This window comes from Salvelinus sp. IW2-2015, linkage group LG6.1 (assembly GCF_002910315.2).
Source record: "Salvelinus sp. IW2-2015 linkage group LG6.1, ASM291031v2, whole genome shotgun sequence".
In the NCBI taxonomy this organism is placed as follows: Eukaryota; Metazoa; Chordata; class Actinopteri; order Salmoniformes; family Salmonidae; genus Salvelinus; species Salvelinus sp. IW2-2015.
Genome location: NC_036845.1, coordinates 13,449,196 through 13,475,721, shown reverse-complemented (window position 1 = coordinate 13,475,721; position 26,526 = coordinate 13,449,196). Strand labels below are relative to the sequence as shown.

The following is a 26,526-nucleotide window of genomic DNA, read 5'->3' as shown; positions in this document are numbered from 1 at the left end:
GGGACTGCAGAGATTTTGGAGGGATGTTTTCCATCTTCCCTTGTTGCCAATTGAGAGGACAAAATTCGAAAGACAGGTAGGTCTACACCAAATTTAAATTAGGTAAATTTAGGTCTGTCAAAACATCAACAAACTTTCCATCTAAAACTGCAATTCGTTTTTATTTAGGTTATTATATCAATGATGATGAAGTTGAAGCCATAAACTTACATTGCGGATGCACGGACAACACTCTAGTCTAGTGTCCAGTCTACCTGAAGTGGGAGGGATCAGCGTCCCAAATGTCCATTCGGGCACGCTGATTGGTTGAAAGGAACAGCCTTTTTTTGATGACGACGATGATGAAGAAGAAGAAGAAGATGGTGGTGGTGGTAATATAGAGAGCAATAGTGATGACGTTTTTTGTAGGCACTATCTCTGCCATGGTTCGTTGAACAAAGCCTATGTGAAAATCAATTGAGTTTTTGTAGGGKTTTTGGATAAACACGAAAATAAGGTCTGTGGTAAACACAGGTTTAGGAGATCTTATACATTTTTGTTCTATGAGATAATCTTCATCAGCTAACATCACCGTTTGTTCATTTTTAAGCATTTATGTAATTTAAAAAACCATAACGCACTTAAAGACTTTGTAATTCATAAAGTTCATGTTAACTGACTGACACCTCATAGAACAAAACGTATAAGATCTCATAAAACTGTTTTGACCTCAGACCTTATTTTCGCCGTTTATTCCAAAACTCCATTCTTTCCCCATTCATTTTGCCCATAGTAATGGCTGAACGAACAGAGGTAAATTATTTCCGGTTTTTAGGACTACAAACTGTCGAGCTCTGTATGACTAGGGTTTAAGAATGTAATGGTGATGTCGTGATGATGATAAAGCCTATGAATTGCACTATCAAAATATACTGTATATATTATTATTTTGACCCCCCTCAGTTACGTGGTAGGCTATTCCTCTGAAGTCACTCATGTCAGGCTTCTCGGATGCACAACTGTGCTGCGCGACTGTCAGCGTTGCGGTCTCATTCGACACTGGAGACTTTGGCGTAATCCCTGCGGTCACCACTTCTGCCGTGAGTGCTTTGGATCAGATCACAGATGATGGTTTCCGCGACATCGAGGGGTTTAGCTCAAATCCCTGTCCACAGTGTAAATCAGTTATAGTCTACTAAATCTGTAACCGTGACTGTATATTAGAGCCTTTTTCTGAGTTTTTGTAACCTTTTCTTTTTCTATGCACTTTGTAGTCCCTGCATGTCCCTATTGCGCAAGCAATTCAACAGAACTATGGTATTGTAATGAAACAGCAGGGAGCAGGTCTCGAACCCTCGACTTTCTAGCCCGAGGTCCGGCGCGCTATCGACTGTGCCGCAAAAGTATGCTCGTGCGGCAGGGGCGATTTCCGCGCTTATAAAGCCAGGGTCGTTACACTACTCCCTCCTTTCAAAGAGCGCGTCCTCGCGACTCTAAGTATTACAGGAACGCGCTCACCGGCCAGGCACACGCACTGTCGTGGATGCAAGGTCCCATCACTTCTGACACCAATGTAATGAAACGGCAGRGAGCAGGTCTTGAACCCTCGACCTTCTAGCCCGAAGTCCGGCGCGCTATCGACTGTGCCGCAAAGTACGCTCGTGTGGCAGAGTCGATTTCCGCGYTTATAAACCCAGGGTCGTTACAGTACTATCAGGACAAAGGACAAGCAAAACTATTTCACCATTTATCTCGCCAATCAGATCAGATTTTCATTGTCATCTTTTGGACATTCTATACATTAGAATGTAGTAGGCCTAGGTCACAGTCAATGACATTAATATAGCTTAATATAACAATCTAAATGTAGCTGATGCTAAACTCCATCCAATACAAATTACTATTTAAGAATATCAACTCTGGCTCATAGACAGGGTTGGGGAGAAACTGACTGCATGTAATCATGTACATGTTATCTGATTACAAAAAAAGTAGTTCCAGCTAAAATTGTGTAATCAGATTACAGATACGTTTGAAAAACTAGATGATTACTCCTTGGATTACTTGCTTGCGAGAAAAAAAAATACATTGACCCTTTTACTGTTCTCAATGACATTCAATTCAGCCTTGAAAAAAGGCGCAAATTTAGCTTATTCCACCTGAGCGAGTCTGACCATGAATCAGAGACCAAAATGATGACACACCAAATGCGTTTGATGGATAGTTTTTGTCTTCTAATGCCTCTTAWGGGGAAAGTAAAACGATTACATTACTGAGTATGGGTAATCCAAAATTACTGATTACAATTTTGGACAGGTAACTAGTAACTGTAACGGATTATATTTAGTAGGTAACCTACCAAACTCTGCTTATAGGCTATATGATAGAGTGGCCCAAAGGTCAGTATATCAAAAACAAATATTGACTTGCACTTCAATAAGCACTTCCCATCAAATTCCACCCAGAAATGTATCTAATTTCAACCCCATCATTTGACCTTGAACCTTAAATGAATTACACAGCAGTACACAGTGCATTCATTTAATCTGCAATGTGCCCATGTGAACCATAGAGAAAACAATCACAGACAAAATGGTCACCTTTCAAGCCCTTTATTGGTGATGTCAAGAGAAGGAGTGAGGTAGACTTGACACAGGTGAAACAGACAGAGGGGAGATGGTTTTTCCTTTCTATGGTCTGGGCTGAACCAAAAGTGAACCCAAGCTATGGGGATGTTACGTTAGCTTTACTGGGGGGGGAGGAGAGCCTTGGTTTGGTCAACCACGGTCTGGAAGAGCTGCTCCATCTGGGCCTGCAAGTYATCAGCCAGAGGCTTGAACTGGGCCTGCATCTTGTCGACCAGAGGCATGAACTGGGCCTGCAGGTTATCAGCCATGGGACGCACTTGCTTCTCGATGTCACTGACAAAGGATTTCATCTGCTCCTGGATCTTCTCAGCATGCTCCTGGACCTTGTCGGTCAGAGGCGTGATTTGAGTCTTACCCTCCTCCAGGTAACCCCTATGGGTAGAGAGACACACTTAGAGAGACGTTTTCCAACAGCTGTAAGCTCAGGCAGCAAGCTAGCTTTAAAGCCGACTCTATGGTACTGATGTGAAAACAGACATGTTTTAAAGGTAATATCCCTGTCAAGTACAATGTTACGAATAAATAAAATGAATAGTAACAATTTGAATGAGTGATCTATTTAGAATGACTTGATATCTTAAACGTGAAGAGATTCTACTCCATACAGAGTTGATGGTAGTTATTTTGTTGATCTGCAATAAAATCCCCCCTCAAGAGAAGTATTCTATTATATTATATTCTATTGGAAGAGTGTGGTGGTCAGTGACGTACTGAGCCTGGCTGATCAGCTCATGAGACTTCACTTTCTCGATGGCGTCCTGGAAGTACTTGGTGAGAGTCTCGATCTCAGCAGGGATGTCACGCTTCACCAGGGAACTGGACTCACAGCCTGTCATACACACACACAGAAAACACACTTAGTTACACACACTCACTACACACACAGTATTGTATTCAGTCAGAAAACAAGGATGGATGTAGTTATGATTAAAGAGGTTATAGATGAGCAGAGGAGTAAAGGGCTTGATTTTCAAATAAATATTTATCCTCTGAATTACCTTGTTTAGCAGTTATGCGTTACTCAATTACTATTCATGAGTAGTATTAGGTATAAATGCAGATAAGATAGAAAGTCAAAGATTTTTCTTTGTTGAGGAACAATTTATGTAATGAATTCTTACCAATGGCCAGCACAACAACAAGGGCAGCGACGATAGAGAATTTCATGATTGCTGATGGGCAAGGTGGATCTACAAGAGAGGAGACAAGAGGATTAGGGCGACAACAGGGAATTTCAGATGCAACATTGTACACTACATGGCAATTGACACTCAAAGATATTCTATTCACTTTCAGAAGTTGCACTTATCCTAGGTGAAACCAGGTAAATGTGATGAAACTGACCACATTAAGATCTCAGTAGAAATTGGTATCATATTTAACCATGTAGTCATAATGAAAACTTTACAGTACTTAGATGTATCTCTCTTGAGGCTACTACTAACAAAAATACACACTCAACACTCTGTATACACACAATAAATATGAGGCTAAACTTTAAGTGTTAAACCAATATACTGAGACATTGGGATCAGACAAAGAAAACCATGGAAGACTTACCTTTACTTCTGGGGGTTCTTGGACCTAAGGTACCTTGTGTCTGGGGCCAAGGGGTTTTATAGCTCCTGCTGGAGAAAAGGGGCCTGGCCCAAATCTTATTGGCTACTACATGTAAGGAAGTGAACTGAGGTGGAATGTGCAAATGTGTAGTGTTGGCTGATGAACCTTGATGTGTTGCCTGTCACAATAATGACACAAAGTCCAAAAGTGTGTATTGAATGGGTTCGAGATAAGGTGCTTGCACCACAGTTAAAACACATAATACTGATTGAATAAAAAAAGTGGCATTCAATCCAACCTATCCTGTCATCCCTTCATTGTGTAGGCTTAATGCAATCATTAATAGATTAGTTCTTTCTCGAAATTTTTTTGTAAAAAAATGTAAAGATGCCCATTTTTTAATTTTATTATTTGTGTATGCATTTTAGGTTACCCTCCTCTTTTAATTTGGGTTCAACTATATGGCAGTTGGACGTTGCATAATTTTGTTTTCCCCCATCATTTATTTGTTTCCAATGTTTTGAGGTTTTATCAACTCGTTTTCTAAATGACTGGAGGAGCTAGMATTTTTATAGAAAAATAACATTGATTTTGGGGCAGAAACTTCCAGCAACACAAATGAGAGAAGYTTGGTAGTGTGCGTGTTAACCAGGGTTGAGGTCCATTCGAATTGAAGGCAGTAAATTCTAGTCTGGCTGATACCAGTAAACTGAAATTACAATTCAATAATTGAAAAAAGGCATCTGTTTGTCAATTAATTCTCAATAATCTGAAAAGAGGATGCTATTTATGTCAAAAGTTTTGGGGATTTTCAATTCAAATAACTTCCTGAATAGCTAGTCTTTATTACACAGCCATTAAACACACATTTCTTAGAAAAACACTGATAGTAACATGACATTCCAGGTCGGACATCCCTTAGAACAGTAATATCTGTCTATCAGCGATTGCCTCACTGCACATTACCACTGTTACAGTTCCAGGCAGAAACAGAGGGCCTCAGATAAACCCATCACATCAGGGGAATGGTAGATACATTGCTTGTATATGAACTTGCTATTCCTGAGGACATCTATTTCGGTTATAATGTGAAACTAATGGGAATTGCATTGTTTTATGGTTTGGTTTAGGTCAGTTGGAGTCAACAAAAGAGAAAACATTTCCTGTTCAGTTGATAGATTGAGAACAGAGATATTGGTATGTGCTCCGATAGTCGCATGCTATAGTTTAACGTGGACAACGTCCCGATTTCTCTGTACTGTTGGATTATCTTTCTCTACTGGGTAATCTAAGGTAATGATGACACATATTATCATTCATGCATACAGCAAGAATGATCCTCTTTGATATAAAGATGATCTTAAAATGTAACACATTGGAAATACATAAGATATACTGTATATAAATTGCACATTGCACGACTGAATATGAATAGAAAGAACCATCATTAAAAATGTAATATGACTTCATTCATTATTTTGCATCTCTCCAAGCAATGCAATTATCTCAGGAAATTAGATTGGCTGGACCAGAGATCCCAATGTGAAATAGTTCACATGTGCCCAAGACGTTGACTGAACAATTTGTCATAAATATCACCCTCCTCCAACTCGTGGATAAAGTCATTTTTGTATTTCCAAGTTCTTTCATTATTTTTCAATCTCTGCATCTTTCTTTGTATGAAGGTTATGATTCACTTAAGGGAATGCAATGTTTAGCACATTCTGCACAGCGCAGGCAAAGAAAAGACAGCAGTCACTGCGTAGGCTGATGGGAAAAGATTGTGCTGAGATTGGTAGTTTCAGCAACTTTCTTACAGAAAGGCACAGCCTATTTTGTTGAGGAAGATCTCTCTCTCTAGGTTATTTAGAATTTTTTTGCTGACCTTTTCCCAAGGTGTTGTGATGTGTGCTGTGCTGTCCCTGCTCCGGCCTACATGTCAAAGCATTTACATTTAAGTCATTCAGCAGATGCTCTTATCCAGAGCGATTTACAGGAGCAATTAGGGTTAAATGCCTYKCTCAAGGACATATCGACATATTTTTCAGCTTGTCAGCTCGGTTACTGCTGGCCCAATGATCTTAACTGCTAGGCTACCTGACATTTACATCTATGAAATTCAACTAATAAATATAAACTAACTGACACAAATAATTCAGTGGGACCAATACATGCCCATACCCATGTATTAATGTATTCATTCAGTTTTCAGTATTTCACATTTCTAAATATATATTGGATTCTTATCCAGAGCGATTTACAGGAGCAATTAGGGTTAAATGCCTTGCTCAAGGACATATCGACATATTTTTCAGCTTGTCAGCTCGGTTACTGCTGGCCCAATGATCTTAACTGCTAGGCTACCTGACATTTACATCTATGAAATTCAACTAATAAATATAAACTAACTGACACAAATAATTCAGTGGGACCAATACATGCCCATACCCATGTATTAATGTATTCATTCAGTTTTCAGTATTTCACATTTCTAAATATATATTGGATTCAAGTTATATTCTTTCTATATCGTTTCTGATAACAGGGGTGTATTCATTAGTCGAATTCCGCTGCAAAACGTTTAGCAACAAACGAAACGTTTAGAAATCGGAATCCAACTAATGAATACACACCGGCAGGGATACTTCCCGGATATCATCAACGTTCACGCGCATCAGCGCAAAAACAGGAGCTAACAACATGGCTGACGTACTAGATCTTCATGAAGCGGGAGGCGAGGACTTTGCTATGGATGAGGATGGTGATGGTAAAATTTATGAAACAGTAGTTCTGTGTTGTTGTTTTTTTTGCTTACTATGGATTTGCTAAAAGTGCGTATTTTGGGAATTTTCGGCTAACTGAGTGAATAGTATCTGCAAATCGTGGATGCGTGTTGCCTGTTGGGCCTTGCAGTCATTCAAACATGCTAGTTGGCTAATGTATTGTTGGTAATAACTTTTTGAATTGTGCCTATTTCGTTTAGAAAATAGGTGTTAGCTAGCGAATATGTATAGTTGCCACTTCGAGGAACTGAAAGAAGGTTTCGTTTGGCATTGTTAAAATATGGTGATTAGGTTGTGAGCTAACGCGTTAGCAAGCTATCTGGCTAACGTAACTAACACCAAGGTAGCTATGTAGACAATACATTTGTTTGGAAACTGCGAGGTCAATGTTAATAACTCGCAAATGACATAATCAGCCTTTCTTGTGTCGACTATTGTAAACTGATGGCGATTAGCGTGTGAGCTAACGAACGTTAGAAAGTTAACGTTAGTTAGCTAGATGACTAGTTTAGCAAATTTACTACTAGCTACACCAATCCAAAGATTAACGTATCATAACTACTGTTAATAACGTTAGCTAACACCCTTTCAATTTATGTGACCAATCTACTTTAGCAAACGTTACTACACCAAGCGAGCTAATTAATTTGTTTGTAAACCGTGAGGTCAAGGTAATAACTTGTCAACTAACGTTAGCTATTATAATTTTTTCTGTCGAGTTACTGTAGCTAGCTGTCTTTTACTAACGCGTTAGGCTATTTATTAGTTATACTCTAGGTAAGTCAGTAGTTATCACTTTCAGTTCACTAATGTGTTTCTGTAATGTCTTCATTCCCCAGACAGCATCCACAAGTTAAAAGAGAAGGCAAAGAGGAGAAAGGGACGAGGTTTTGGTTCAGGTGAGTTAGCACTGCAGTTCTGACTCCTAACCTGGCTGTATTCTGCTTCTCCAATTTTTCACTTCTCCAATAGTGTATGGACAGTGTACAATTATGTTTTAGGTGGGATGCATGATGCAATTTCTTCCCTTTGTTCTCTGCTGTGCTAGAGGAGGGAGCGAGGTCCAGAGTGAGAGAGGACTATGATACCGTAGAGCCGGATGGAGACGAGCCAGGTCCTCAGAGATGTAAGTGCCATGATGAACCTAGGGTGGACAGTCACTTCTGAATGGGGTGTTGATTTGAAACAGTGGTTTTGTACATTGTCCGAGTTTCAAATGCTCATTCCAATATGAGTTTAATTTAAATATTGTGTTATAGCAGGTGGTAGCCCTAGTTCACCATAGAGGCAGTTATTTAACACGGACATGTTTGTCTTTTGATTCCCTCAGCTGTGGAGGGTTGGATCCTTTTCGTGACTGGGGTACATGAAGAGGCCACTGAGGAGGACATCCACGACAAGTTTGCGGAGTTTGGAGAGATCAAGAACCTACATCTGAACCTGGACCGAAGAACAGGTTACCTCAAGGTTAGGCCGAATTCCCATATCTACACAGCACATTTTAAATTCGGATTTGTTGTTTGGCCAGTTGACAGGAATCATTTGCCTGGCTAATATTGTACATTTCATAATTGTGTAATCTGTTGTGCAATGCTCTTTTAAGCCACAAGGTGGCAACAATACACTGGACATGGACCAATGACAATGGGCTTTTTGTGACTTTACAGCTGAGCAGACATAAAAATGATGCTGTGGTGTAAAATATTTTTTGGGGTTGTCTATTTATATTTTTGACAACTTTTATTCCACTACATTCTTAAAGAAAATATGTACTTTTTACTCCCATTTTTCCTGACACCAAAAAGTATTTGTTTCATTTTGAATGCTCAAGTGGGACATATTTATGGTCCAATTCACGCAGCTATCAATAATAACGCGTTGTCATCCCTACTGGCGACCTCACTAAACACAAATACTGCATCTGTAAATGAAGTCTGAGTGTTGGAGTGTGCCCCTGACTGTCTGCAAAAAACGAAATAATTGTGCAGCTTGTTTGCTTGGTAAGGAATTTGATGTATAGCATTTACTTTGACCCTATGTATGACAATTGAGTACCATTTTCTCCCCACCACTGTACATTTTAAAACAATAACTTTTTTTTTTTTTTACTTGAGTCACTTTCTAATAAGGTATTTTTACTTTTACCCAAGTATGACAATTGAGTGTTTTTCCACCACTGAAATTAGCATTCCAACAATATCTGTACAATCATTAACTGGTTACTAAGTAGTGTGGTTGGACTATAGCAGGGCAACACTTCCTGCAGCTGCTCATCTCAACGTCAAAGCATGACACGTTCAGGGAATCCAATGGGCTGCTTTAGCATTAGCTACCTAGCACGGCGACGCAAAAGCCTGTTTAATTAAGAACTAGCTGCATTTCGATCACACCAATCTGCCATTTTACGTTATGGGATAATTAGGAATACAGCGACACCTACCATGTCTGTATTGCGGTATGTTATCCTGTGCTTTTTAGTCTGGGTTCAGAGGTCTCGTATTGACCTGCGACCGTTACGACAAGAAGGGGAAGCCCTATCGTTGTAATATTATGGCTATTATTTGACTCATCACTGACTCGTGTATTTGCTCATCAATCCTTTTCACAGGGTTATGCGCTGGTGGAGTATGAGACGTACAAAGAAGCCCAGGCAGCCATGGAAGGGTTGAATGGCCAGGACATGATGGGCCAGCCTATCAGTGTGGACTGGGGCTTCGTCAGAGGACCACCCAAGAGCAAGAGGAGGTGAGTGTCATAGAGTGAGCAGTATTCTGCTTTGTAGGGGTTTGGAGCTGCGAGAACACTTTAAACAAGTGGGCAAAACCCAGAACTAAGGGCTTCACTTGGATATCTCCATTTCACATTTTAAGTATAAGATGTGACTCGTTTGGGTCTATATAAAGAGGGGAACAGAATGGGTGCAGAGGCTTAACTTGAATTATTTTTTTACGTGTGGGTTTGCGTGTAAATTTGTAGTCCTGTGTGTTAAATGGTTTTGTTGATTTAAAACCTTTCCTCTGTTCCCCACAGGGGTGGTGGACGTAGACGCAGCAGGAGTCCAGACAGGAGACGACGTTGATTCCCTCACACAGTGTAGCCCCAGTTCCGAGCAAGGGCTGTTGTCATCTGCTCTTTAAAGGGTTATTTTTTTATTACATTTGTGCTTTGTAATAGCATTTACTTCACTGATSGCTCTATGGTAAATCGGTTTAAATTGCAAATTGACCTGACAAGCGTGCTTTAGAGACCAAATTATTAGTTGTTCCAGCAAAATGGCAAGGCTGCCAATTTTTTTTTTTTTTTTGCTGAAACAACAAACACCAAATACACTATGATCAGTGAAACTTTGTTTGCAAAAAAAACTGTTTTAAAGTAGTGGTATGTGTTTTTCTTATGGATCCCTCTATTCTGTTTCAAGGTTTGGTTATGTTCTGGGACCTGTTTCCCAAAAGTTCATTGTTAAAACCATAGGATCCTTGGTTTTAATGATGAACTTACTCGTAATGTTTTTAGGAAACTGCATTTGAGCAGCTTTTTTTGATGCATTACATGGGAATAAAACATTTTAAGTGGATCGTGTGTGCCATGGTCATTTATGTTAGGATGTTAAATGTTTTTTGTGGCATTTTGGGAGTGTGTGTGTGTGTGTGTTAACGCTGAACAAAAATATAAATGCAACATGTAAAAGTGTTGGTCCCATGTTTCATGATCTGAATTAAAAGATCCCAGAAAGTGTCCATTTGCACAAAAAGCTTATTTCTCTCAAATATTGTGCACAAATGTTTACATCCCTGTTAGTGAGCGTTAATCCTTTGCCAAGATAATCCATCCACCTGACAGGTGTGGCATATCAAGAAGCTGATTAAACAGCATGATCATTACAGATGCACCTTGTGCTGGGGACAAAGGGCCACTGAAATATGCAGTTTTGTCACACAATGTCAGAGATGTCTGAAGTTGAGGGAGCGTACAATTGGCATGCTGACTGCAGGAATATCCACCAGAGCTGTTGACAGATATTTGAATGATAATTTCTCTACCATAAGCTCTATCAAATGTTACTTTAGAGAACTTGGCAGTATGTCCAACCGACCTCAACTGCAGACCACGTGTATGGTGTTGAGCGGTTTGCTGATGTCAACGTTGTGAACAGAGTGCCCAATGGTGGCGGTAGGGTTATGGTATGGGCAGACATAAGCTACGGACAACAAACAATTRCATTTTATCGAAGGCAATTTGAATGCACAGATATACCGTGACGAGATCCTGCGGCCCATTGTGAGGCCTATTTTTTTAAAGKTATCTGACCAACAGATGCATATCTTTATTTGCAGTCTTGTGAAATTCATAGACTTGGGCCTAATGAATGTTTCAMTTGACTGATTTCCTTACATGAAGTGTAAGTCATTGATTGTTGCATTTATATTTATAAACTGGGTGGTTCGAGCCCTGAATGCTGATTGGCTGACAGCTGTGGTATATCAGACCATATACCACAGGTATGACAAAACATGTATTTACTGCTCTAATTACATTGGTAACCAGTTTATAATAGCAATAAGGCACCTCGGGTTTGTGGTATATGGCCAATATACCACGGCTAAGGGCTATCCAGGCACGCTGCTTTGCGTCGTGCATAAGAACAGCCCTTAGCCATGGTATATTGGCCATATAACACACCTCCTCGTGCCTTATTGCTTAAGTATATCACAGGAGGTTGGTGGCACTTGTGGTAATGACTTTTGTGTGCTCGTGGGAATTACTGGAGCGGAATTGGTGGAATGGCAAACATATGGTTTCCAGGTGTTTAATGTCATTCAATTTACTCCATTCTGGACATTATGAGCCATTCTCACCCCAGCAGCCTCCTGTGATGTATCTACAGTATGTGTATATGAATCAGTCAACCTTTATGCAAGATAATGAAAKGTACAGGTACAGTGTCTTATGAAAGTACTCATACCCCTTGATTTATTCCACATTTTGTTACAGCCTGATGTCAAAACAGATTAAATAGATTTTTTTTCTCACCCATCTACACACAATACAACATAATGACAAAGTGGAGACATGTTTTTAGAAATGTTTTCTAATTTAAGTATTCACACCCCTGAGTCAATAGTTTGTAGTAGAAGCACATTTGGTGGCGACTACAGCTTTGAGTCGTCTTGGGTATGCCTATCAGATTTGTACATCTAGATTTTGGGATTTTCTCCCATTCTTCCTTGCAGATTTTCTACAGCTCTGTTAAATTAGATGGGGAGTGGCGGTGAACAGCAATCTTCAAGTCTTTCCACAGATTTTCAATGGGAACCAAGTTTAGGCTTTGGCTGGGCCACTCAAGGACTTTCACATTCCTGTTCTTTAGCCATTCCAGTGTTGCTTTGGCTGTATGCTTAGGGTCATTGTCCTGTTGGAATGCACATTTTTGCCCCAGCCTAAGGTCGTTTGCACTCTGAAGCAGGTTCTCACCAAGGGTTTGCCTGTATTTGTAAATTCACAGCAGGGATGCTGTAATATGTTTTACAGTGAAGAAAATAGTACTGTAAACTGTAAAGAAAAATTACAGTATTAAACTGGCAACTGTGATGCCAGTATAATGCTGTAAATATACAGGGAAAAGTTTTTCAGTGCACCCTTCCTTACCAGTCCCCTAGTCCCTGCCACTGAAAAACATCCCAGCAGCATGATGCTGCCACCACCATGCTTAATGGTATGGATGGTGTTAGACCAGCTCTCTGCAGGTCATTCACTAGGTCCCCCCGTGTGGTTCTGGGATTTTTGCTCACCGTTCTTGTGATCATTTTGACCCCACGGGATGAGATCTTGCGTGGAGCCCCAGATCGAGGGAGATTATCAGTGGTCTTGTATGTCTTCCATTTCCTAATAATTGCTCCCACAGTTGATTTCTTCAAACCAGCTGGCCTTAGCCTAATTGCAGATTCAGTCTTCCCAGCCTTGTGCAGGTCTACAATTTTGTTTCTGGTGTCTTTGACAGCTCTTTGGTCTTGGCCATAGTGGAGTTTGGAGTGTGACTGTTTGAGGTTGTGGACAGGTGTCTTTTATACTGATAACAAGTTCAAACAGGTGCCATTAATACAGGTAACGAGTGGAGGACAGAGGAGCCTCTTAAAGAAGAAGTTACAGGTCTGTGAGGCCAGAAATCTTGCTTGTTTGTAGGTGACCAATACTTATTTTCCACCATAATTTGCAAATAAATTCATAAAAAATCCTACAATGTGATTTTCTGGATTTTTTTTCTCATTTTGTGTCATAGCTGAAGTGTACCTATGATGAAAATTACAGGCCTCTCTCATCTTTTTAAGTGGGAGAACTTGCACAATTGGTGGCTGACTAAACACTTTTTTGCCCCACTGTACATATCTCCCTGGCATATTACATAATTTATGCAGCATCACACAATACATGTTTGGACTCACCTTGTTCTGCTGTGCTCACTTGAACAGGAAGGTGGGGCGGCGGTCTTTCATGGGCAAATTTTGTCATCAAACTTTGTCATCAAATTCTTGCATTCTCTGGATTTATGGTGCTTTCAAGACAACAAGGTCGAATCATGATGACGTCAGTGATCTTCAGGTCAGAGCTCTAGCAAGAGGCCAGATTTCCCGACTTGCAATTCGGAGAAAACGTATTTTCCCAGTCTGAGCTCATATTCTTCCAAGTTCCCAGTTGTCTTGAACTCACTGAAGGCTGAGATTTCCAAGTTCAGAGTTTCTAGTTGTTTTGAGCGCAGCAGAAGTCATGCTGGATTGACAGCATGGCCAATGTTGAATGTTTATCATTTTAAGCTTGGAAAAGAGACCCTTAAACCCATACTTTGACCACAAACCCACTCCCCTGAATAACAGGCTAGTGATTGCTTTGCAATGCTTGCAGTTAGCCACTGATTCCTTCCAAACCACTCATGGTTGAATTTGTGATTTCCAACTTGTTGTGTAATGTTTATGTCCAATGGCCAATGAGCACCGATACGTTTTATCTATAAGTTCTCTTCATTATTTCTCTTCATATGACAACGATTGAAAAGGATTTGCCAGTAGATTGTCGACATGATTCATGATGACGACTTCTAGCTTGCTATCTAAGATTTTAAAAATATGACGTTGACATGAGCAGTCCAATCAAAGCTACGGTAGATAAAATTACGTCAAATCATGTTATATCTGTGGCCAATGAATGACCTTGAGCCTTCTTGGATGGGTAATTCTAATGTAACTCTATGGCAGCACCCAAGAGGCTTGACTTTCAAGCTCTACCCGCATATTTTGCGTTGACATGTTGTCAGTGACAGAACACTGATCCAATCACAACGCAACTAGAGAACATTACCAACTGCTACGCTCCACATTTTCTGCTGGCAGCCCCACCACCACAGAAAGAACTGTGCTAGGCTGAAACACCTGCGTTTTTGAGCTGCCTTACTCAAGAAAGCAAAAAAGAGACCATGTTTGTATGTGGCTTTATTAACTCACCTGCCCTGAATGACAGAATTGTTATGAGGCCAGTGGCGACCTATGTTGGACATCTACGGACAGTTCCTTGAACTTCATGGTATAGTTACTGCTCCGATGTGCACTTCTTCTTCTTCTTCTTCTTCTTCATTGGGATTGGTTGGCAGGTCGCATCCAACTTTTAGGTGCATACACCACCACCTACTGTACTGGAGTGTGAGGCCAATCACAGCCAGCCTACATTAACTTCCGGTAATTCAAAATTGGGAGAAAATGGAAATTACCCTGCCAACTATTAGCCCTCACTAAAAACACCACCACCCTATTCCAGTACTTAACCCTATCTGATCCTACTATAGGCCAACAGCCTGGGAGAACAGAACACTACCACTCAACGTCCCCTGCAAATCTTCTGCAGTAAAACCTCGCAATCCCAAGTTCTTCTCTGCAGCTGCCACCACACAACCTCGATTTTCTTTGACTTACGTTCCAGTTATGCAGTACAGTTGACAACCAATGCTATGAATGCTAAAAAACCCACCTTACTGAAGCACATATTATTCCCAGCCCTCTCTATTGGTCTCTGCATACTCACAGGAATCATTTCAGGATCCCTCACCTTGTACCCATCTTCCTCTACCACTGCTCCAGCATACACACACTTTCTATACTACTCTGACCCTGGCAACCTATCTTTCTCTCACCGGACACCTCCGATCTCTAGCCCCATGGGCACCCCCACAGCTTACACATATTACTTTCTCCACTGATACTACACATTCCTTCATCTCATTACCTCCTGCACACTTCTTACATCTTGGAATCTCCCTCCTACACACTGCTGCAACATGACCATAAGCTTGGCACCTAAAACATTATAGTATTTTCGGAAATAAAAGCTCTCACGAGATAACACATCCTAACTTCACCTTGTCAGGCAAAGACTCTGCCTCAAAACTCAGCAGGTCAGACAACGTCTTCCGTTTCACCATGCTCTCCACCGGGTCTGCGTCACACCAAATGACAGGCGTCACAGACACTAGGAATCTTCCATTAAAGCTGATCTTCCTCAAAACGTAATGGTACCCACGTTATCAGTCCTTGCAACGGTACCCTGCTCTGAAGAGCAAAGCAAGTCACAGTTACTGTCCCTAGTACCGTAGTCCGGAGCGYCCGCTCCTTCTGGACGTAAGAAACATAGTAAAGTCCACTTCGAGTTACTTTCACCAACTCAACAGTCTCCAACCTCTTCTCCACCCAACCTGACACCACATATGGATCAGCTAGAATACAAGGATCCATTCTCTCCACAAATCTCACTCCCACTGGGACAGAATCCTCCCTGTCATCATCAGGATGAGGCACGAACTTGGCGGTCCTCACCACAGGTGCTTCACCCTCACTCTTGTCAGGTTCCATCTCTGAGTTACCGGAGCACATATCCCTCTTTTTCCACTTGATGGCAACCTTCCTCACAACATCGCTTCCCTCTACACTCAGTTCCTTTTCGGCGGTCACCACTGCACCGGCCACCGCATTTAATTAATCCTCACTCTCGTCACTCTCAATTTCCTTCTGTAGCTCTTACAAAAGTTCTGTGTGATCCTCTATTCCATATTCACTCAAAACATTTTACACCTTTCTCTTTTTCTTCCTTCTCTGCCCACCATCTTCTCCTTCATCAGATCTTCCAGAAGGCTCGTGAAATCCCCCACTCCATATTTACTCAAAATATGTTCAACTTTCCTCCTTTTTTCCCTGTCCACCATCTTACAGGCCATTTCGACTCAGCACCCGGTGGAAACACTTGTCTTGTCTCAAAATCTTCTGACATGCACTGTCAACTGTGAGACCTTATATAGACAGGGGTGTTTCTTTCTAAATCATGTCCAAACAATTTAATTGGCCACAGGTAGACTCCAATCAAGTTGAAGTGATATCTCAAGGATGATCAAAGGAAATTGGATGCACCTGAGCTCAATTTGGAGTGTCATAGAAAAGGGGTGTGAATACTTATTTAAATGGGATATTAATGTATTTCATTTTCAATACATCTCAATCATTTCTAAAAACAGGTTTTCACTTTGTCATTTATGGGGTATTGTGAGGTGAGAAAAACAAACATTTAATCCGTTTTGAATTCGTTTTTTTGTAAAAAATACTGATTTTATATATCTAAATGTAGGTTTTAGTATGTTCAATTCATAAAATGAATACTTTTTTTGTATATTTAGAGTTCATAAAAAGGGAGATATTTTTTTACAAATATATAGTCATAAAGTATTATAATCACACATATCTTTAGTTTTCAACATTACTCTATAAATATTGAAGATAAATGAAATGTTAACATTTTAAACAACTTTACTAGGCTATTGAAAATCTGAGCCAAAACCCTGTTTTGAAGAGTTTTGATCATGTACATTACTTTTCCTTCTGCTACAAAATACCTTTCCCAAATATGTCCTGTTTAGTATGTAGAATACAGTTATCTTATTGCTGAGCGATGGGAGGCAATTTAGGGGGGTGAGACTTTGGCTTTGTGGCTCTTTGCTGACAGAAACGTTCCCTTAATTATGCTTATTCTGGTGAACCTCAATCTCCACCACACTCTTGGCCCAGAGTCAACTGAATGCATGCTGTAACACAACAAAATGTGGAATAGGTCAAGGGGTATGAATACTTTCTGAAGGCACAAGTTTGCACATTAGCTACATCACCCAGATGACCTCATCGAAGGAACAGTTCCCGTCCCATCCCTAGCCTTGAATCGACTGCCTGCCTCTCATTTCTCTGCAGCCAATCGGCGTATGAAGGTTCCCCCTCTCTCCCTTTTCCATTTGACGTTAGCTACACTGGGACGTTTCAGTCAAAAAGTATCGTGTGGTCATTGGATGTTTTGGATTGTCAGTCAACATCAGTCTGTTTTGCTATTGGCAGGCGACATAATTTGGCTACCTCAGCTGGCCTGACTCAGAAGCGCCTTGGTTGACATTGTTGTTGTTGTAAGTAAGAAACTACTTTGTCGTTGAGTCTTGTTTTGGATTTACTGTAGACTGCAACCTCCGGATTAGCTCAAAGTCAGGAACAACTGGTCTAATAAACTTGGTTTTCACAATATTTGTCGAGAGGGAGGACCATTATGGGACGATGAAAGAAATATCTGCGAAGCCGCTCAAGGTAAGCAGACAAGGGACACTCAACTGCTAGCTAGCTGGCTTGCTAACGACTTTAGCTTGTAACATTATAGCTAGCTGGCAACATTTTGGACAAGACGACCCGTAGCTGGCTTTGTATGAACCTTTTTAATGAGTTGGAAGGAACTAGCTCGCTAACTCATTAAATGGGAAGTTTTAAGTGGGAGACTCCAAGACGGCTAAAACATKAAACGGAGCGGGTTCGATTTACCAACTAACGTTAGCTAACTAAGTTACCTAGCTAACGTTAGCTAGTCAGCCCAGCCTTATAACTCTTTTAGCTACTAGCTAGCTAGACCTGTTAACGTAACTTGCGTTAGTAACGGGCTAGCTAGCTATAACGTTAGCTTCCAATTAAATTCAAGTCGCGTTAACAATGTCGCTTCGGTTACTGTGCCTTGCTAGCTAACGTTAGTTAACTACGTTAGGGATAACTTTGCTAACATTAACGTTAGCTAGCTGGCTAGTTTTCTTTCTTGCCCATCTGCCTAGTTAGTCAGAGAAGGATAGGACGAAGATGTACTATACTTAGTTAACTAACGTTAGTTTCGTTAACAAATTTAGCTAGCTAACGCTTAGCCCATTCATAGACGACTTACACATACCAGTCGGCTCCTTTAGTAACGTTACATTCTTGGGCTAACTAACGGTAAGTTAACGTTAGCTGATTAGTTAGCCATTACACCCTCTCCTTGTACCCTCATACAACTCGCCTTGTATCATTCTCTCCCCATCTAATGTTAGGTCTATGAATCCAATTAAGGAATGAGCAACTTCAAACGGGCGGCCTCTGTCAGTCAATTGTTGGTCAAATATTCAGCAAATCGTTGCCCTGTTGCTTGCTATAATTAACGTTTTAAAGTAAACCCATAGACATGCAGAGAATATTAAATGTTATATCAATGCAAGGGACTCCTGCTTTATAGTTATTTGCCCCAGAGAGTTTAATAATGGCCTGTATTTAGGCTATTGCTTAGTTAATTGTAAAACATTGACAATACATTTCAATGCCACTCTTATGTCACTAATATTCTTCCCTGATGATTGAAACCAGTGACATAGGCTTTGACAGCTCCACAGTGTATGTGTTTATGTAAAGACCTCTCCTCATTATGTAAACTATGCATTGCGCCATTGCCAACACCACTACAATGAAAGGGTAGCATTACACTTTGACTTGAATTATTCAGCTCTTTATTTACAATTTATTTAGTTTTCTTGTAGTCTGGTAAAGGCAGCCATCCTGCAACATAAAAGTAGGACAGAGACATGCTCTTCCCTTCTTAGGCCTACAGGGCCTCTCTGTTTCATTATGTAAAGAAGGCACATTGTTAGAAGAAATGAGGGTAGTCTAAACCTTATCAACTCTACATTCCCTGCAGTTTTCTGACTGCTGTTTGTATGCACTTGGACCTGAACCCACGCGTGTCTTGCACCCACGCGTATCTTGCACCCACTACAAGTACGCTATGCATTATACCATGATCATTGCCAGATGAAGCATCATTTTGGGAGTTGTTATGATATCTGTGATTTGGCAAGAACATTCTCACTCAAGACCATGTGATTGTGGTTGTCATTCAAGTTGTGACCATTTCGATCGAGCCTACCGCTTGGGGAGAGAAAGGAAACAAAAGGGACAAATGCAGAAAATGCCTTTTTATAGTAGTACAAGTAGAATTCAGAGGGAGCTCACAAGCACAGTGAAATTCTGAGGGATCTATTATTGCAGTGGGAGGAAGAAATGCATCTCGCCCTCCCACCTCTACTCATTTCAATGGCAATGCAGAGGGATGCTTGAAAGGCAAAATGGAAGGGCTAACTGGCAAGAGGAGTGTTCCCCAGTGAGCAGACTGCTAGGGTGTGAGTGCAAGTTTGCATCGTCAGGCTTCGTTACGCAAGTCTTCCATTTTCAAGGAACGCATTGATCATACAGTGTCACACAGAACACCTGAGACCATCTTTTGGGGAGACTGTATAGTGTCCCTCTGTGATATTGAGATTCTCTAGTACAACTAAGACACTGTGAATGACCGTTTTAATCCAGCAGTAAATGTCAAATATGTTACACCAAAAAAAAACTATTAAAAACAACAGCATCACATAAAACAAAATTGTGTTCTGAAGGCATTTGTTTGACAGTGATCACTAATTGTTTTGCATAGAGCCCTTTGACGCTTGACAATGAAACATGGAAAATCTGTGGTTCATGGCTTAATTTGCAATTTTTCATGCTTCTCCACCAACATTCAAATGGTTTGTTTTTTTGCCTCTAAATTGCCCTGAGATTTATAAACACTACACTTTGTCAAACTGGATGGCTGGCTGAATCACAGGTGGGAGAAACATGACACTGATGACAGAGAGCATTATCACCATAATCCATCAAGGCAAGGGATTATCATATTGACCTGGTGACGTCATAATTCACTTCTATGTTTTATCACCAGTTGAGCGAGGAAGTTTTCAGTGTGTGCTTGTTTAGTTTATTGGTGTCCTTTAGCCTATGTGTGACACAGAGTGAAGTCATCCACACATGAAAGATTTGTGTGCAGTTCCCTTGTGAGCACTCATGTCTTATTCGAACAGTTCTGTGGAGAGAAAAACCCAGAGTCCATCCATTTGTCCTTTAGGATCCTTTCCCCCTTTCCACTCTCCTTAGCTAGCACTCTCTCAAAGCTCTAGTCTAAATGGTTTGTCACTGTACAGTTTATAAATGCTCTGAAGTGTTACCTATGTGAAGTTATGAGTTAAGGCTAAACCCCCTCTTCATCTCTCTCTCACACAGGCATTTAGCCTACCATTGTGTTGGTTGGCTTTAGCCATCATGACTGTCTCTGTGTGTTAGGAGAGACTGAATATTATATTTCAGTGTGGAACCCTGCTGCCGCAGCAACGCCTAGTCTGGAGATACAATTTTAAAGTGGTCTTTTGCTGGGCTCCCCCAAACAGCTGTTCAGTAAGAGTGTATTTCAAGGATCCAGTGTCAGCTTCAGTGCCAGGCCCATGTAGATTAAAACTATCCCCATAGGATCCCTCTACCCCCACAAACAAGGTCAGATTAATAAGTAAATAGTTGAGTGCTTCTCCAGGTTAGTGGGACAACTGCACGACTCTGCATCTCTTATTGCCTCTGTGTTCATGGATTGTAATTTGTCCTACCACGACCAAATGCTACAGGGAATGCAATGCAGATCTAGGCTTTTAGTAGGCCCATGCATGCAGGAGTCACCCCTTCAACCCTGGTTGTTGCCAGTTTAATGTTCCAGCCAACATAGGCATTTCATTGCTGTCATCAGGGAGGTCAGACCTTGGGTTACCAAAGTTAACCTGGACTCCTGAAAATAACAGGGTAGAGGTGGCCTACATGTGGGCACTTCTTCATTTTGGGAGAACTTAATTGAGCAGCTGACCAATTCCGCCATGACATTAGTTCTGGGTTAACCGAGATTATTATCTCATGGTTGCTTACTATGACTGCGATATTGTTTGTGGTTATCTCACCTAGCTACCTTAAGATGAATGCACTAACTTTAATTCGCTCTGGATAAGAGTGTCTGCTAAATTACTCAAATGTAATGTTAACGTTAACATGAATGGACACATCCTGCTAGCCTTTGTGAAGAAATTCTCTAACTAGGTGACAATTTATTCTTCAGATTCGCTCTGGTGGTCACAATTACTGCTTTACACAGCACATATAGTCTACTCCATACATTTTCATAAGACTTTATAACCATGACATGTGAGACATCTAGAATTCCACCACCATGCACCCCTGCATCCTTGTTTGCCAGCACACAGCATGGCCCAGACAAGACTGTACCAGATGTGCTTTGGAAGAAAAAACATCCCCATGATTCCTCAGCAGAGGGGCGATCAATAGGAAGCTTGTCTCTGAGATCCTGTGCACCCAGACTGCGACTCATAAAACCCTATTCAGCCCCACCCTCCGCTGCCTGCCTGGATGCCTGCCAGCCTTTTGACACAGCAGCCAGGGCTGTTTGTGTCAGGGTGGCGAGGCCTTCAAAACCATGCATCAGCAATCACACCCCGGCCTCTCCCCACGTCCCTACCTAGTACCTACCTCCTTTGTGTTCAACCAGAGACTGGGTGCGTGTGCCCAATGCTTTGGGATACTCTGACTGGTTATTTTACCATTTTATGTGGGGGTTTTGTACTCAACTTTGCTATGCCAACTCTTTTCACAGAGGCATCACTGTGGTATGATTGAAGGATGTTGAAAACATTGAGTTCTGATATAAAACAACGGGACACATGCTCCCAGTTTAGCTTTTCTGAAGCATCCCCAATATTATCTCAGCATCACTCTACAGATGGGCCGAACGGGTCAAAAGGTTGATGGGTTTAGCCAAATAGAGGGGTGAATGGGTACAGAGGCTATACTTTTGCCCTCTCACATAAAAAAGATTCACAATCCCCCATGACTGGGCCCTCTACCCGGAAGGAAGCCATGGTAAGGTCACAGGGCCGCTGGCTCCTCACCCTGCCTCTACAACACAACAGCAGTCCTTCCCACTATCTCCACTCTAGATCCAAGACAGAACAGCAGTAATCCTATCCCCGCAGGAGAGGAGCCTCTCGCCCAGGGTGACGTAAAGCCACCGCACTGCCTTGACTGCTAAGCCAGCACCACGTGGGGATTCACATGAGCATTAGTGCCCAGGCCTGTCACTGCTAATGCTTGTTTAACCACTGCTGTTAGCCTAGCCACGGACTGCTTACAGGTTCGGTAGGACCTTGCACATACATAGGATGGGCCTACCCGATGTTGAAAATAAGTTATTTAATGTGTGTTTTCGTAGAGCATGGCTAATTCTATCACAGTAAAACAGATAATTTACCATTCATTTTGGACTGACAGTATTCTGACTTGAGATCCACAGGTGCAACTCGGCATTAGTCATAATTAATTTAGGCTAATGTCAATGGGAGACTTAAAATTCAAGATATCAACTTCGATATTGCCCATTCGGATCATAATGGTAGTAGGTCTTTGAACAATTGCAAATATCAAGACCTTTGTATTCAGTGTTTTTTTGTACAAGAAGGCTGTTGCTGCCTCCTTAAAAAGATATATGCATAACAAATCTATTATAGGATTTTCTTTGACTTAATTTACAGGTTTTGTAATATGGTCAGGATGTGTACTGTTCTTGCTTAGTCCTGTGGTTGTTTCCACAGAGCAGTGCAGCCAAAGATGCAGGTTTGCTTCTAATAAATATCTGATATGCGTGAAGGAGTAATGCAAAAGCTAACTCCCACCCTCCTTTTAAATGTGAGTTATGTAAGCCCTAGCTCATTGTTCTATACCCACAACAAACCWTGTTTTTGTGAAGTCTCATTGGCATCTACAAGACATTGATGGCCTTTGCATGTTAAGCTACTGGGGAAAGCAAATATTGGTCAACATTTTTGAATTCAGTCTCATGCCTCTTACTTCCCTACCCCATAGGGTTTAATTGCTTTTATAAACTGGGTGGTTAGAGCCCTGAATGTGGATTGGCTGACAGCTGTGGTATATCAGACCGTATACCAAGGGTATGACAAAMCATAAAATATTTACTGCTCCCAATACATTGGTAACCAGTTTATTATAGCAGTAAGGCACCTCGGGGGTTTGTGGTATATGGCTAATAAACCACGGCTAAGGGCTGTGTTCAGGCACTCTGCGATGTGTCGTGCATAAGAACAGCCCGTAGCTGTGTATATTGGCCATATACCACACCCCCTCGTGCCTTATTGCTTAATTGCACAATTTCATCCAAATAGGCTAGCTGTGTTCGGACGATGCAGAAGCTGGCATTTCTGCACAAAGACAAGACATCAATAAAAAGCAGCTAGTGCCGTATGAGGAGTTACCGCCCACGGTGTGCTGAGTTTAGGTTGGCAGTTCTCCGGGAATACTGAAACCAGGGCAGATTGTTCCCTGAGTCCAACTAAAACAATTCTGCTGCATATCTCTGTGCTGCAGTCCTTCATTGGCATAGCAGCGCTCTGCTCGCACTCTGCAGTTGACAGAATCAAGCTCTATTATTTTGTTTATCCACAGCATTGAAGAGCATTGACATGTAAGCAGATGGGCACAAAGTGTAGGCCTAGTCTCATTACAACACACACGAATCAAACATGCCCTCGTAAATTGTCCTGGTACTCCCTTTCTGCGACCATTCTCTGTGAACTACCCGTGTGTCCTCGCAGGTTGCTACATGGCACAGCAAGGCACAATATGGCATGGGTCAGCACAGCATGGCACAGTGTGGCATGGCACTACACTGCATGGCACACAGCACTGGTCGGAGGATATGTCGGGGGCGTCAGTACTGTTGGCTGCTGCCTCGGCATCCCACATCCCCATCTGAAGCCATCTGCTATGAGTGGCTGTTAATTAGCACTGCTTGACTGTTGATGACTAGGTCTGACTACAGCGACAGGCCCTCGGCACAGGGCAGGGTTACCTCTGAAGCCAGGCACTGGGCAGCTGTAATAAAGTGCCCAATGGAGCATGGTGGCAGGAGAGAAGAGAACAGGCTGTTCTGAAATACTCCATGCCATATGCACATGACCCCCACCACCAATCGTGAGCTGGGGGGAGGAGTTGAGACATGCTTTTCCTCACTTGAGAAAGACCGTTTGTGGGTAAGTGAAACTTTGTTGAGACCTCGGCCACAAAATGCTTGGCTTAGCCATGACATCAGCTCTCAGACACTTTGATAAACAGTTTCTCTGGAAAGCTATTACTCTGCCCATTTGAACTGCTTGAACTTGGCAGTTACTGCCACGCCGCCGTGCATGTCAACGAGGGAATCGGGCCTCTGTCTAACCCAAAAAATTAGACTACCAGGCCCCCTAACCCTTCTGTACCCTACTGGAGTTAGCCTACAATGCGAGTTGCTACTGAAAGCCTGCAGTAGCTAGTCCTACACTGTCAGAGAACACTGCACACCTTACTGGTGGCATAACCCATTTACCCATTGAAGTTCAGCAGAGACACCGGAGAGAGCAAGCAGGAGCCTGTCAGGGATGTTTTGTGTTTCTTGTAGACAAGCTTCCGAGCCATGACACTTGCAGACATAGCTTAGCTGTCTTGTTTGCTCGCCGGAACTTTTTGTCTGTTTCCCTGCCTCTGTTTTCTTTCAGTTGTCTGCTGTTTAAAAACTTTGCACAGTGGGGAGGTGATACATTTGGTTCATGATTATGGAGGGGTATTTTTAGGCTGTGAAAAGTCTGTTGTAATTTTGGCACCTTGCAGATAAGGGGCTGGCTTTCTGTATGCGTTTCTAGCTGTGGTAATAAACCATACAAACGTAAAGTCTCCCTTTTTTTCACAGTAGAACATACATKGTCGACAGTTAGCTATCACATGGAATGAGAAGCTTGAGTATTTAAGGAGTGAGGGAAGACTGGGAACCAGCGTTACTGAATGCTTACAGCAGGCTTAGACAACACGTGGGATCCCCTTAGGCCATTCATTCTTTGATGCAACTTTGTTTGATAGCCTCCTTCAGATGGGATGTTGTTGATGTGAACTTCTAGCTATGTTCTTACAAATAGATTAATTTAAGTATGCTAATATTGCTTAGTCTGCTATCTCGATTTGCAGAAGGGAGAACAGAGCAGATGCAAAGTTTGGTAACACAATACAAACCGTCATTCTATGTGCCAACGACACCAAACTAAAGCTTGTTTTGCTATGGAAAACCAATTTTTCGCTAATAAACTCAAATCAGTAGTTTTCATGGTTCAATTGGCTGACATCTCAGAAAATGCTCCAGCTCAAATTGTGCATTTCATAGAWTTTTCTCCAATGACCAGCTTAAACAATGTTCTTTGACCAGAGAAAATGGTCCAACTCCAATTAAATATTGATTTGGCTAAGAGCTGGAAGGCATTGAAAATTGGAGACATTAGTCTCGCCACCTGAACTAAGCACATTCACTCAACCAAACGGACAAAACATTGACGGTACCATTAGTAATACACCAATTTGCTAGCAGAACAGGAGTATTAAAAAAAATAAAAATAAAATTGATTCTTGTAAAGGCCAGATGTGGAACAGAAACGACAGTATGGGCTTGTAGTGTCTTCTCGGCTCCTGACTGGTCACAGATATTGCTTTGTTCCCTCGCCATGTTTAATGGGCACTCAATGATTTGCATTGTGTTGACTCCCATGGTGTTACGTTGCTTAGCGTAGCATGACATTGGGCTAATGTTGGACAGCTCTGTCTCTTATGATGTCCTGCGATTCGTTGCCTTGCAGTGTGTAGCCTATAGTCTTGGACTGTGCTTCTTTGTCCAGGGCTCCTGCCTTTTATGTTTCTGCAGCTATGCAAAGCAAGAAGTAGGCTACTTCAGTTGAGCTGCGTTATGCTGACTTGTACAGCAAAGACCGTTGCTGCTGTGCGGTATGCTTAGCTGTAGTTRCAGTATTCTGAAGCTCAGGAGGAACTGGGTAAATGGGCTTGATTTTACTTAATTCCTGCGCCAGACAAGCTCGGCCTCCTCAGACGTAGCGGTGCAGTTCTGTAATGAGCTAGTGTGCTCAGCTTCAGTCAGTAATCACACCATTGTTTGACTTCCTCTAGTTGTGAAGTGTCTGTACTCTGTTTAGTCACTTTATGATCTCTTGATCCTATTTCTGACTATTAGTGTCTGTACTCTGTTTAGTCACTTTATGATCTCTTGATCCTATTTCTGACTATTAGTACATAACAAGGAAGGCTTGGGGCTATTACATGCTCATAAGATTTAGCTCTTTCTTTTAAAGCTGTGATTAGGCTAGCCTTATATGCGATACAGGTTTTCCAAGTACAGTAGTAGCTTATCCGGCTATAGTTGACAGTTTAGTATGCCACTTCATAAAG

General features: G+C 41.6%; 3 protein-coding genes across 4 annotated transcripts in view; 2 read left to right on the top strand and 1 right to left on the bottom strand.

Moving 5' to 3' along the window:
- Nucleotides 1-2,575: 2,575 nt before the first annotated feature.
- On the bottom strand, nucleotides 2,576-4,227 carry LOC111965132 (type-4 ice-structuring protein LS-12). The gene is made up of 4 exons (XM_023989140.2): nucleotides 4,188-4,227; nucleotides 3,749-3,817; nucleotides 3,339-3,456; nucleotides 2,576-2,999 (listed from the first exon to the last, which is right to left on the bottom strand). The coding sequence occupies exons 2-4, from the start codon at nucleotides 3,792-3,794 to the stop codon at nucleotides 2,726-2,728; spliced, it is 438 nt and encodes a 145-aa protein (XP_023844908.1). The 5' UTR covers nucleotides 3,795-3,817; nucleotides 4,188-4,227; the 3' UTR covers nucleotides 2,576-2,725.
- A 2,615-nt stretch (nucleotides 4,228-6,842) lies between these two features.
- Nucleotides 6,843-10,544, top strand: rbm8a (RNA binding motif protein 8A). Of its 2 annotated transcripts, none has more exons than XM_023989139.2 (6): nucleotides 6,843-6,948; nucleotides 7,810-7,869; nucleotides 8,019-8,096; nucleotides 8,301-8,437; nucleotides 9,579-9,715; nucleotides 10,001-10,544. In XM_023989139.2, the coding sequence occupies exons 1-6, from the start codon at nucleotides 6,888-6,890 to the stop codon at nucleotides 10,047-10,049; spliced, it is 522 nt and encodes a 173-aa protein (XP_023844907.1). In that variant the 5' UTR covers nucleotides 6,843-6,887; the 3' UTR covers nucleotides 10,050-10,544. The 2 variants fall into 2 exon arrangements, with proteins under 2 accessions (XP_023844907.1, XP_023844906.1); XM_023989138.2 differs by having other exon boundaries at nucleotides 6,845-6,954.
- Nucleotides 10,545-17,393: 6,849 nt separating this feature from the next.
- Nucleotides 17,394-26,526, top strand: part of LOC111965129 (OTU domain-containing protein 7B-like) — a 30,736-nt gene continuing 21,603 nt past the window's right edge. The window contains 1 exon segment of the mRNA XM_070444009.1: nucleotides 17,394-17,622. The gene's annotated coding sequence lies outside the window, so the exon portion shown is untranslated.

Coding starts and splice junctions, on each gene's coding strand:
- rbm8a (XM_023989138.2), top strand. CDS start 6,888: ATGGCTGACGTACTAGATCTTCATGAAGCGGGAGGCGAGGACTTTGCT. Junction 8,438..9,578: donor GAAGAACAGGTTACCTCAAG/GTTAGGCCGAAT, acceptor TCCTTTTCACAG/GGTTATGCGCTGGTGGAGTA. Junction 9,716..10,000: donor CCACCCAAGAGCAAGAGGAG/GTGAGTGTCATA, acceptor TGTTCCCCACAG/GGGTGGTGGACGTAGACGCA.